This window comes from Malaclemys terrapin, chromosome 5 (genome assembly GCF_027887155.1).
Source record: "Malaclemys terrapin pileata isolate rMalTer1 chromosome 5, rMalTer1.hap1, whole genome shotgun sequence".
Taxonomy (NCBI): Eukaryota; Metazoa; Chordata; order Testudines; family Emydidae; genus Malaclemys; species Malaclemys terrapin.
The window spans coordinates 33,142,342-33,156,466 of record NC_071509.1 but is presented as its reverse complement, the minus strand read 5'-3'; the positions used below and the strand labels follow the sequence as shown (position 1 = coordinate 33,156,466).

The window sequence follows — 14,125 nt, the reverse complement described above, 5'->3', positions numbered from 1 at the left end:
ACTGAACATTGTGTGCATTAGCTGGGAGAGATGTACAATGCAATGCTTAATTACATGTTACTAATCAGCATATGGCCACATTTCCAGAAGTTATAGTAAAAAACTGGTGGCACAGAATAAGATTTAGTCCAGATATCTCCTGGATCTGATTTTCTTCTCCATCTCCAAAGACAAACACTTTTCCCCCATCCCTCCCATATTACAAATATAAAAAGATAAAAAGGAAGAGTGTTTTTACAGAAGTCTATTACCTTTTTTAAACAACAACAAAAATTAAGTTTATCATGAAACTTGTTGGATTTTTCAAATCATATCCCTTTTGATTCTTCCCTTTTCTTCATTGATCAGGGTGAATAGTGAAGTTAGTGTGTTCTATGCTTTGAAAAACTGGGTTTTACTGCAATGTAAAGGTGGATTTGTATTTGAACAGAAGTGTGGTCAAGGGAGGACATGCACTTCAAATAAAATAAGGAAAGGCGCTGCAAAATTTATCAGAGTATAGTGGAGCTTTCAATATAGCGTGAATAGAAACAAAGATTTATCTTTGATCTTTCAGTGAATATAATTCTCGGTAACAAACTCCTCTCAGAAGGAAACAAAGACAAATGCTTTCTTGAGTACTGTATCAGGATCTAAAGATGAAACATCAACCCCAGATGGTGCTATGATTTATATTTTCACATCACTGACTTCCTAGTTTGCCACTTTCTTCCAGAAGAATTTATAGGAGAAATTTTGCCTATCACATCTCTATAAAGTCTGGGCAAGAAAAGCTTCTAATCAAGTGGGTAGATGTTATTTTCTAAGATCATCAGACTTTACAGCTACAAGCCAGCAATTCCCAGATTCTCCACTGCAGAACATCACTGCTGATTTATGGCTTAGTGCACACAATCTATTTTTAGACAGTACTACAACTGCACTGTCAATCCTGCTGAATCTTTTGAGAAAGTTTGATAAACATATCACCAGGATGCTCCCCTTGATACTCACTGTTAAATCATATATTTCTACTGTGATAAATGTAGACTCTCTACTGGTACTCGGTGTATACAACACCTTCAGCTCAAGGATCTGAAAGCACTTTGCATAGTTATCTAATTTTCACAAGACAGGTCAACATTATATCCATTTTAATGGTGGGTAAACTGGGACACAGAGTGTACATGACTTGATCAAAGGAACACCTTACAAACAAAAGTCAGAGCCAGGGATAGAATCTAGAAGTCTTGACTCCTCTAGTTTTGTCTACTAAAACTAAAATGAATGATTTCACCGCACATCTGATATTGCATATAGGGATAATTTCCTATCCCTTCTTTTCTGGGTACATATCAAAGTTTCAAGTCCAATCCCCACTCCCACCAGTTAATTCAAAATGAAATAAGCATTAAACAAATACTCACAGCAATTGTAAAGAGAAGAGTCCTTCAAACAGGCCTTTTGGAAGTTCTGTAATTTTATTTCCATAGAGGACACTGTAACAAAAAAGAATCAATCAAGGTGGCTACTATTAAGGTACAAGTTTTCTGGATCTGACTTGGAAGACAGAAAGAAACTTCTTCCGTCTTCCCTGAAATGATTCTAAATAGAAATAACCAAGACATTTGGGACTTAAAAGTAATACCCCGGCAAGCTCCCCTGTATGGGTGCAGAAATCTGACCCTACAAAGACCATTGCAGGATCAGGGCCCAAGTATCTACTTTAACAAGCTGATAGGAAACAGTCTACAGATAAACTGGTCAGTGGGTAATAAAGTATAAGTACTGACAAGACGACTTTCTTCTAAGCAGTTTATTTTTTTATGTACCACATGGCTCCAGATAGCAGCCAGTATCACTGACAGAGACACCCTGATACTAAAGATTTGTGTCTGAATTTGTTTCTCATTGTTGATTCTACAGCAGACACTAAAATAAAACTCCATCATACTCTTTCAGAAGTGGAAGAGTTTACCTGCTAATCCCTAACACACTGAGCTGCCATATCTCCTAATGAAATATATCATCTTCTTTACTGACACATGATATAAGTCAAAATGTTCATTTGACTAAGAAAATTAGTTAAAAGTCCAGTAAAAAATTATATATTGTACTAAAGGTTTCCAAACTGCAACTCTGAGACCCACAATGGCACTTTGTGAAGACCCTGGAGGCAACAACTGATGTGAAGGTTAAAGTAGGTTTGTAAAATAAAAAAAATCATGCAGCAATAATACTTCCTAGCTTTTGAGTTCTTGGCTTTGCAACCTTAAGAAAACAACACAGACTGATAAAATATGCATTATGGTATATGCACAAAGTACAATAAGAATACTTAGCTCTTTTTCTAGCACTTTTTAATCCAAAGATCTCACTGCATTTTACTAAGAGGGTACATATGACATTCCATTTTATAGATGGGGAAAGTAAAGCACAGAAAAACAAAATGATTAGCTGAAGTTCACACACACCATGTCGATGGCAGAGCAGGGAGTAGAACCCAAGTCTTCAACTCCCAGACCAGTGCCTTTTACAAAAAGACCATCCCATACATAGAAAACCAGAACAAGTTACATTTAGCCCCTTAAGTCAAGATTTCCTGTAGGTAGCACTTATGCAATATTTTTCTTAACTAAATCACATAATGCTTTAATCATTTACCCTTTCAGATCTTCAAAAGTATTATTTGAGGAGAGATTATTTCACAGAGGGCAATCTGTCTTCATTAGGTAAATGCTTATCTGGAAAGAGCTATTCCCTAAAATCCATAACTTTCTAATTTTTGGTTTTAGTTAGAAAAATTAATTACAATTATGATTTTTTTCTTATAACAGTAGAACAGCTGGTTCCATGTATTTAGACAATTTCTGATGAAATAATTTGAGAAGCAGCTTGCATAGCATCTTCCTATACAGCTTTAATAGGAGCCAATATTTTAATGTGAAAAAGCAGATAGAATGGGATGTGTGAAAATAAAATGGATGCTCCTCAGGGGAACAAAAAAAAAAAAAAATCATTATATTTAGAATCCTTTAGAACTGCCAAAGTAGTGGAAGCCCTGTCTGCAATAAAGGAAGTAATTTTAAATAAACTGTATAAACTTCCATTCCACTTCAAAGTATTTCTGAAGTAACCAATTCTGTGAAAACAAAGTCAAGTAGGAGCAGTAAAACAGTACTTAATTATAATTAAGGATCAAATGACAGAAGTTGAAAAAAACAAAAGGTCCTATTCTCTAATGGATGGAGAGTAAAGTAGCATGAGGCTATCAGTATTCACTTTGTAAGCTTTGCATGTGAAAACTAAGTTTATTCACAAAACTGATCAGCATGAATTGTCATAATTTCTGCTAATGATCATGATAAAAAGGGGACAAACCTGCCATTTTCAAAGTGGAACAAATTTTAAATCATCATGAGTTTACTCCAGACAGTATTTTTCAATTTAACATGAGTGAATACGGCATGAGAAGAGGTGTGTTTTCCATTCCCTGACTGGCTTACTGCTCCAAGTTATCAAAGGATCCAGCTGGGACCTTTTAAAATTAATAGCACATGGATCCTTCTCAAGACCTGAATCTAAGAAATTTTAGCATTCAGCCACAACATGATGTCAGGTTATAGTTCTGACATCTCTGACGTTATCTTACAGTTTTCAAGGGCAAGAAAAATGAAGATTAAATGAGAATTTTGCATGAAGCCAAACATTTTTAAAAATTGAATACCACAAATGTTAGAAATTTTGCCTTTCTTTTGAGACAATCACATTGATACTTACAGTGAATTGAGTGAACGCAGGCCTTGGAAAGCATCTGGAGCTGTTTCAGAGATCTGGTTATTGCTCAGGTCACTAAAATAAGAAATGAGGATATATTAAATGAATTCTAGCCCATTCCACAGAAAATAACTATTAAAATATTATGTAATTAGCTTCGGTCATTGGAGAAAAGACTAAACCTAAATATTTAGTTTGGCCTTGTGAGACAAAATTGAAAAATTAAAACATCAAAGCACTAAAATCACCACATTACACTGAAATACCACATGGTTATGTAAAATAAATAGTCATACAAAATAATTATTAGATTTATTTTTAGTAATAATAAAAGGGTTAAATACATTTTATGAAGTATTGTTTGAGTTAGGTTGATATGGCAACAGGACCTTACAGCATCAATGGAATTATGAAATGACAATGGTATGTCATTTCAAAATATGTTCCAAAAAATCTGTTAAGCGATTATTTTCATTATAGTGACACACTATTTCTCTATATATACATTCATATTAGTTAGTATCATTACATTGAGTTACCAGCGATTGTTATTAACATGACAAAGACACTATACGATCTAAGCAATCAGACAGCCATATTAGTTAATCCTCTGGCTGTCAAACACTCTTAAATACTCATACTTTGATGGGAATTTCTTTGTATGACCATGACCTGTTTTATAAAAATGTTTTTATATAATTCTAAAATATTTCTCACTCACATTCTTCGAAGCTTTTTATATGGTGAGAAAGCTCCAGGAGGGATGACCTTGATTGAATTTTGCTCCAACCGTCTGCAAAGAAAAACAATACCATAAAAATACAAAAATGTAATGCTGAAGAACAATCTAAAATGTGTATAATTCATGTCAGAATAAATTAACAGAGATGTATTTAATCACAGTTACTTTTCCCTTCTACTGGAGTACAGGTTTATGCCATGAGAATCAGGGTCAATAATTGTTTTAATTTCAAAAATTCATTTTTTGGCTGTATAAACATGTTCTCTTCTTCACATACAGAGTTGCAACACTATAAATTACAGGTCGATCTCATCTGACATATACCACTTATCTGGGATTTTTGCATAATTCAGTCAAGAAGTACAAATAGTTAAACTCTTTCTTCAGATCTAACTTACGTATGTTTAGTAGTCTTACACTTTTATGAAACTCCAAATACTTGCCAGGGATTCATATTTACACATTAGACAGATTAAGAGATTTATGTAAACAAGTTAGACACTTAAGTATCTAAATTATAGGAAAATCTGAGCAAGAATACTAGCACTGAATAACTGAGATATGCTGGCACATGCAACATTGCTAGTGTAATGGTTTTGCATGTGAACTGCCAAACAATTTCTTTAAGCTTACTAGGTAACAAGGTTATTTTTATCTTAAGTATCAAGATTGCATGTGTTCACTTCCCACTATTGTTTTAACCAATAGTGTACCTAACTTTTTACTCTACATCAACTGCCACTTTCCCATATATGCATAATGATGTGGATGACGATTTGCTGTAGATACAATGCAGAATGTGAACTTGTTTCTCATCTCAGTAGGACACACTGTAAGCAGATTTATTTAGGATCATTAATAGTAGCATCAGGAGTATACATGTGGAAAGATTACGCTGAGGAAGTCCTACTGTCCATTTACTATGAAGTCAAGCAATTCACAAGCACTACCAAAACCTTCCTAGAGTGGAAGCGACTTCTTTGGAGGACACTGTGTGTTTTAGGGTTAGAATTCTAGGTATAGTTCTATTTGTAATCATAAAAAAGCTCCTACATTTTTATTTGAAAATGCCCATCACGCACTTGCATCTGTAGGTTCCCAGAGAGTTATAGCATCGAGAAAGGCAAGGCACCATATAAAAATATAAAGGGAAGATCCAGGCGAATACATATGAATTGTCAGTTGTTTACTGTCAATTTAGATATAATATGCCAAATTTCTCTCAGCTAATACTATTTAGCTTTCAAAGGAGTTATGACGGGGATGATTTGGCCCACTAAGTCCAAAATAACCAATAAATAATTGTTTTGCATAATTATTCAAAACTATGTACTGAGAGTTAACTATAAAAAGGAAATGTTTGGATATCTGTACCATGGAACATACAGTCTTAGAAATGGGTTTAAATAGAACGATCCATTTAAAAGTAATAAGATTGTAAACTATGGTGATTTTTTAATATTCTCTTCAACTCTCAGAACTATAGGAAGTTCTGCTTTTCAAAATGAAACTAACCAGTCTATTTTGCTGTTTCCTAGCCCCACCACAAAAATATAAACAGCATAGACATTGCAGTTCAAAACCTACCTAATGTGCCTATGAAATAAGGGTCACACTCTCTTTTCACATATAAGCATGCAAGTCCTACTGTAATCCATGGGAGTTGGACATGTGTACCTCAGAGCAATATAAAATAGAAAATTGAAAATCCATTTAACATAAGGAATCTAGGTTTTGTGAATTCACTGCACTGGGTATTTGGAATCACTTGTTGTAAAATTCACGCAGGGATTGTTGGTCAAAAAGGCTTCTGAAACCATGATGCAGCACTGTCCACTCATCTGTATCATGTGGGCTAGACCCACTGTGACATGCTGTACCTCAAAGTAGCACCCAGTAACTCCCATATTCATCATTGGTACATGGTTGTAATATTTCATCCAAGGCATGCCTTGCAAGGTATCATATGAAAGGTCATGATCTGGTGAAACTCATTGTTCTGTCAAAATATGTATATAATTTAGTGTATTATGTTATGAGATTTTGCTATATGATTGTTATTGAAATATGTTGTGAGTCTGAGAGACGCCCACTGCTAGCTCTCCGGTGAATAAAAGGGTGGTGACCCACACCCAGGCTGGCTTTAAATGACCATTGATCAGCAGGGGAGTTGTAAACAAGAGATTTACAATTCTGTAAGAGACAGTTGTGCACGCACTATACAATGGGGATTGCTCAGCTCTGTGACTCAGCAAGGCCCATCAGGGCCTTGATTGAGAGTATAAAATAAGGGGCAGTGGCATCATGAGACCACCTCTCTCCTCCCACACCTATGAAGAAGGCAACAAAAATGCTGGGAAGATAAAGACTTTGAACTGAGGAGATTGGTCCCAGGCTGGGAAGGAAATTCAGCCTGTATATGAAGAACTGTAACCTACTTGCAACAGTGGGGTGAGAAAAGTTGTTTGATTCAAAACTTGCTTAGTCTAAAAGTTTAGGATTTAGAATGCATGTTTAATTTTCATTTTCTGAAGTACCTATCCCTGATCTTTATACCTGCCACTTATAATTATGTATAATCTTTCGGTAGTTAATAAACTTACTTTAACATTTTATTCTTACCAGAGAGTTTCTCCAAAGTGCTTGGAGAATTTGCTCAGATTACATAGGCTAGTGCATGTCCACTTTCCTTTAATGAAGTGGAGAACTAATTAATGAGCTTGGATTGTTCAAGAGAAGGACTTGAGCAGTGTAAGATGGTATACTTCTGGGGTGCAAGACAGGGGCTTGGGAGATTTGCTGGTGTTTCCCTGTGTATAGCTGTGTGTGCCTCTGCATGCTTGTGGTTGAGTGATAACAGGGCTTAGAGGGGTTTGCTGCTTATCACTGGCAAAGAACGGTGAGAGACAACCCAGGCTGGAGAATTAAGGGGGCACAGCGGTCCCATACTTCCAGGTTGTACCACAGGGATCCTGTCACACATCTTTATTCTCTCATTTATGGGGCCTGTTTGATCATCTGAATTGTAAGAATGAGTGAGGAGAAAAAGATGCAGGGGTCAGATGCTTCCCATGCAGCCACCAAGGACAGTCCTAGTTCCCACAAGAGACCCTACCAGCTAGGCCCCATTCCCTTTAATCCCCAGCAGCTCTGTATACTGACAGAGATAAAAAGGCACTGTACAAACCCCAGCAGCAATACTTCTTTCTCCTCTCTATCAGGGAAGGTTGCGAGCAAGTAAAGACAGGAGAATGAGCCTTTCCTAATCCTCCTAGTCACAACCAATGGTGAGAGAAGAGAGACTGAGGAATGGACCAAAGGGAGATAGAGAGCCCCAGGAAATGCAACAAGTCTCTCTTCACATATTCCCAAAGGGCAGCCTGGATGTCATGCATTCTGGTGGTGCCAGGCAATCATGTGGTTCTGGGCTGTAGTCTATCATGGCTCCCACCAGAGGCTCCTGTGGCACCTGCTGAACATACAGCTAGGCAGCCTCTCTGCCTCCCCATCTGGCTACTCTTTCCCCCAATGCCACGTGGAGCTCAGCAGAGAAGAGGCAGCACAGTGTCACTGCACTGACAGGAGAGGTGAGGGGCTACAGTGGGTAAGTGGGAGGGGAAACAAGGAACAAGTGGTATGAAATGGGGAGAACAGAGGAACTGTTGGAGGATGGAGTGGCAAGAGCTATCCGGGGACAGGGAAGGGGAGGTGAGAGGCTACCTGAAGGAAAGGTGGGGACAGGGACTGCTGGGGAAGCTAAAAGGAAGCAGGTGTTATGGAGAGCAGTGGCTAATGGGGGAACAGAATGAGGGTGATGGGAGCTAATGGCTAATACAGGGGACATGAGTTAATCGAACCAATGCCATCCCAAGACAGTCTCCACTTTGCACTCCCAGGTTCCCTTCTGCCCAGCAACCATACCCCCTTTCAGACTACCCTGGTTACCCTGTAGCTCCCTGACAAGCTGCCTGTGGCTTCCCACAAGCCTCTGCCCCCTTCTTTTGACGTGCAAAGAATAAAGGTCCTATCATCTGGAATACTGTGTGCAATTCTGGTCTCCCATGTTTAAGAAAGGCTAATTGAAACTGGAAGAGGTGCAAAGTAGGGCAACTAGGATGATCCGAGGAACGGAAAACCTATTTTAGGAAAGGAGACTCAAAGAACGTGGCTTGTTTAGCCTAACCAAATAAAGGCTGAGGGGAGAGACGATTACTCTCTATAAATACATTAGAGGAATAAATACCAGGGAGGGAGAGGAGTTATTTAAGTTAAGCACCACTGTGGACACAAGAACAAATGGATATAAACTGGCCATCTACAAGTTTAGGCTTAAAATTAGATGAAGGTTTCTAACCATCAGAGAAGTGAAGTTCTGGAACAGCCTTCCAAGAAGAGCAGTGGGGGCAAAAAACCTAACTGGCTTCAAGACTGAGCTTGATAAGTTTATGGAGGGGATAGTATGAGGCTGGCTACAATGCCATGTAGCTGATCTGCAACTGCTAGCAGCAAATGTCTTAGGGTCTAACTGATTGCCATATTTGGGGTTGGGAAGAAATTTCCTTCAAAGTCAGATTGGCAGAGAACCGGGGGGAGTTCGCCTACTTCTGCAGCCTGGGGCACAAGTCACTTGCAGGTTTAAACTAGTGTAAATGGTGGATTCTCTGTAAATTGAAGTCTTTAAACCAGGATCTGAGGGCTTCAGTAACTGAGCCAGAGGTTATGGGTCTATTACAGGAGTGGGTGGGTGAGGTTCTGTGACCTGCAATGTGCAGGAGGTCAGACTGGATGATCATGATGGTCCCTTCTGACCTTAAAGTCTAGAAGTCTGTCCTTCAGACCTGCTCCTACTAGATGGGGGAACCGTTTAAAGAAATCTAGTCTCAATCCAACACCTTTCATCAGCACTAAATCCACAAAGTATTTCAAAAAATGATGTTCTTGACACATGTAATTGGCTAATTAAACAATTTGCATTAAATGTCACACAAAGTTACAGAAAACTTTGTAGCTAGTCTCCTGATCTTGCCCTGACTCTGGTACCTCCTTTCTGAATGACAGTCATTTCTTTATATAGCCTGCTAGTCACATGCTGCCTCTTGGTCACCTGATTTCTGGACTGTCCAGGGGAACAATGCTGTCCAAAATTCCCTTGCCTTAAAGGGTCGAGCCCCAATAAAAGGCACACTGATTTACCTGCTCTTAAAGAGGTGTGAATGCTGAGTTACAATTATATTATTTTATCCTAATATGTATTACCTTGCATGTGTCAACATTGTACTTAATCAGTCATTGTATTATGAATTCAAGATCCCTCTGAAGTTCCTAAATGTTCTGTTTTAATTAATCTAAACAATCTTGTGTTATCTGCAAATTTTGTCACCTCACTACAGTGACGTTGTGCAGTCTATATGGTTTTATAAAAATATGATAAGTGAATATCATGTAACTGGAATATGCTTCATGCAAAAGGTCTCTTGTAAGGTATCATTACAAAGCTCATAATCTACTGAGTGTGATCATCCTATTTATAGAAATGTACCACTCTTGCATCTAAAACTAGAAGTGTAAAACATAACTGAGGGCCTATTGTAATTATGTAAAGGGTGGGCTATTAAGGATGGTTTGGAATCTTGATGACTCCCATTGTCTGCAGATGGCTGTATTTACCTGTGAGTCTTCCTGTATATGTGTGTGCTGGCAAGTGAATAATGAAGTCTTGCAGTGACATGTGATCATGTCACCTGAACTGGAATCCATCTTTAACCTGGTGCTTTTCCAGTGGGGGGGTGGGGTGGAAACCCAGAGGGACAAAGGGTTCCCGCCTTATGCAAAAGATATATAAAGGGGTGGAAGAGAACAGAGAGGGAGAGGAGCCATCATGAAGAATCCCCTAGCTATCACCTGAGCTGCAACAAGGGCTGTACCAGGGGAAATAATTGTGCCCAGGCCTGGAAGGTGTCCAGTCTGAGAAAAAACGTACCGAAGCATCTCTGAGGGTGAGATTATCTGTATTCAGTTTGATTAGGCATAGATTTGTGCATTTTAGTTTATTTTGCTTGGTGACTTACTTTGTTCTGTCTGTTACTACTTTGAACCACTTAAATCCTACTGTCTGAATTTAATAAAATCACTTTCTATTTAGTAATTCACTCAGAGTATGTATTAATACCTGGGGGAGCAAACAGCTGTGCATATCTCTCTATCAGTGTTATAGAGGGCGAACAATTTATGAGTTTGCCCCGCATAAGCTTTATGCAGGGTAAAACAGATTTATCTGGGTTTAGACCCCATTGGGAGTTGGGCATCTGAGTGCTAAAGACAAGCACACTACTGCGAGCTGTTTTCAGGTAAACCTGCAGCTTTGGGACAAGTGATTCAGACCCTGGATCTGTGTTAGAGCCAGACAGGAGTGGCTGGCTCAGCAAGACAGGGTGCTGGAGTCCTGAGCTGGCAGGGAAAACAGAAGCAGGGGTAGTCTTTGCACATCGGGTGGCAGCTCCCTGGGGGGGTTTCTGTGATCCAACCCGTCACAACTACTCAATTCTTTTCTAGGTTATTAATAAATATTTTTAACGTTGGTATAGAAACCTGTGGCATAAGACTTAACTTTTTGCCATGATGAAAACTGACTATTCATTCCTATTCTTTACTTACCTCTCTGTTAAGCCTTTTCACATCTATAACATGTATTCTGATTAAGTTCAGGACTATTTAATTTTCTTAATAACTTCTTGGGTTTAGCCTAAAGGTTTTAATATATTGAGTAAACTTAGTTTCTTACACATGTGTGGCAATGAATAGTCTGTGTTACACATCTATCCTGCTGATCCATCCTGAGTGTGAGTCTCCAGCAGCCTCAGCTATAGATTATGGCTCATTAACTCAAACTATGGAGATTGATGCCGTTAGGTCTGATGGTCCCCAGTGGCAGCCAAGATGATGACCATCACATATGAACTGCTTATCTTCATCTGAACCACTCTGTATTTTGTAGACTACCTCTGACCACTCTTGATTTTCCAGGAGTGGTCAGATGTCTGGATAATACATTATAAATCAATTAAGGTTCCACAAAGATGAATCAGCTTATCAAAAAAGCAGAAACAGGTAAAACAGTTTTTCTTACTAATCAGAGGATTATATATATATAAATCTTTTCAGGTAACAGTAAAATCCTTCAGCCTCAGCATATAATATATTCAGACCTCTTGATTTCAAAGTACAATACATTAGTGCTACAATGTGTTATAATAATTCTGGTCCAAGTTGGTATGCTATTTATGTGGTTGTTCATGCTATTTGAGAATATATGAAATGTTGACATATTTTCATAGGGAATTAATAATCTCTTTAAACCTACCCATCTGTTCCCTACAAACAAACATATAACCCCCACCCTCACCACAGTTGGATAATACATTGTTTTGTGACAAATTGTAACTTATGAGAATAGTGTAATTATACAAGAATAGAAAAACATTAGAAGACGCTCCATATAAGTTTGTAGAGAAAGACTATATGATACTAACAGACAATATGTAATCCTTAATTATTATTATTAAACACTGTATCATAAGTCAGGCACTTAGCTGTGATATTCTGACATTTCAGCGTTTATTTGGGTGAAATGTATATATTACAACTATTTTCAAAAAATTAATTATCCTGTTTAAGCAGATCTGATAAAAACATCTAGGCCCAATAAGGTGTGCATCAGATACTTAGCCTAACTGAATTTTTCTGCATTGCTATTTGATTTCTGCCTTGCTTATTAATTTAACATTGTGTAGTTTAATGTTTTTGTAGTTTGTTATGGCAAGTAAGAATGACATATTAAATTTACCACTATACAATTTTGTCCACAAAATATACTGCTCTAAAAATAGAAAAAGTTCTACAGCTAACTAATGAACTACCAAGTTACCAGTGTATTTAATAAAATAAGCTCCATGTCAGTTTTACCAAATGCTTCCTTTTAGTAGAAAATTTACAGTGTGATGCACAGTCTGATGTATGGTCTGATTTACAGACTCAGTATGTAGTGCTGGGATAAACTTACAAGGATAAAGGATTTGTTATAGTAGGATCATCTAAATATGCCTTTTATTACCTTCAACTAATGTGTACACTCTAAAAACACATCACATTTCAGAAAAAAAGGTTAGTACAAGAGAGAAAAAATGTTAAATCAGATTATATAAACACAGAAGAAAAATCTTTTATACCCCCATGTTGTCCATAAAGAAAGCAAATCAAATTCATGTTTTCAAGCTTTGTTATCCTCTAATCTCCTCCTTTATCTGCCTAGAATCATCTGAATTTTACACAGTGCAAATTTGCATCCATCATTCTGTGAAAAATCTAATTAGACACATTCCAGGGTCACAAAGCACAGATAGAGTAATATCTCAAGGAAATTTGCATCCTTCTGATAAAACCCACAGTAATTAAAAACACTTCTTTATATTTCTGCCTCATATTAAATGAAATATTTTGAATTCCTGAATACAACTATGCTTAGTTAGCGAGGGCTGAAAAAACAACTACATAATGTTTATAAACCACATGGCTCTGCCTAAAGGAGTGCGAAATCTTGCGAGAATCTGTAATGTTCTCTATAGATGTTATATCAAATGTCTTCCTCAAAATATCTCTTCTTACCTAAACCTCAAAATACTTTTTTTCATTTTATGAGAAGTGATTACATATGTATCACAAAACAGTGGCTATGGTGTCTCCTTCAAAAGCCAGAACCAATGCTAGCAGCATATTAAATAAGATAAGATAATGGACTACAGTTAAGTAAATGCTTCATCAATGATTGGACTCTCTCAGAAAGATTGCTTATCATATAAGAAGATCTCCTTATAAAGCCCTTACCACCACAAAAACAATAATTAATGTTCATGGCATTATCTCTCTTTTTTTGGGTTGGGGTTTCTCTACAATGAAACCCTGCTTTTGATTATCAAGTTGCTAATCTGCTTGAAACACCTTTTCAAAGACTATTCCCTATTTACTTCTATCCAGGAAATATACTGTGGAAAGTTCTACCCACTCCTCCAAATCCTTCCTCTGCCCACCACTGCATGTACAAACTAACTTCAGTACCCACTTTTATTCTAGAGTACTCTCTGCAGCTGCAATTTCCAACCTAATCAAATCAAATTATGCTCCAGAGGAGTAGATGGCTCCTTCTCTCTTGCACCCCAGAGAGCTGTACCATTGTGATATACAAATTACTTAACACATTTCAGTGGAAGTTTCTTATGTCCTCTAAACTTACAGCACACAGGATAAGTGAATAACCCAGAGATGCTCATTAGTGCTTGCCAACTTGAAGAGACAGATAACAAGTACATTTAAAACTATTCTTTCAAGCTTATTTTCAGGTTAACCTTTGTTTCCATTTAAATCTAAAATACAGAATGTATTTAGATCCTCCTCTACAAAAGAGGCATTTTTCTGAATAAACATTTTCATTCTAAGTTGTGCAGATGGGTAACATAAAACTGTTTCAATACACTAAGCCTGTTCACTAGAATCAGGGGAAGGGCAGACAATTTATAATGTACAGACATATGCCATACCTATATACTTAAGAGGAGATCACTATCACGCAACCAG

The 14,125-nt window shown here is 37.5% G+C and overlaps 1 protein-coding gene across 5 annotated transcripts in view; it reads right to left on the bottom strand.

The window, feature by feature from the left end:
• SLIT2 (slit guidance ligand 2) overlaps positions 1 to 14,125 on the bottom strand; it is a 422,038-nt gene that overhangs the window by 106,475 nt on the left and 301,438 nt on the right. For all 5 annotated transcript variants that reach the window (XM_054030535.1, XM_054030533.1, XM_054030537.1 and 2 more), the window contains exons 10-12: positions 4,478 to 4,549; positions 3,760 to 3,831; positions 1,407 to 1,478 (exon numbers count right to left, since the gene is read on the bottom strand). In XM_054030535.1, the coding sequence (XP_053886510.1) occupies positions 1,407 to 1,478; positions 3,760 to 3,831; positions 4,478 to 4,549 (216 nt within the window). The remainder of the gene's footprint in view (positions 1 to 1,406; positions 1,479 to 3,759; positions 3,832 to 4,477; positions 4,550 to 14,125) is intronic.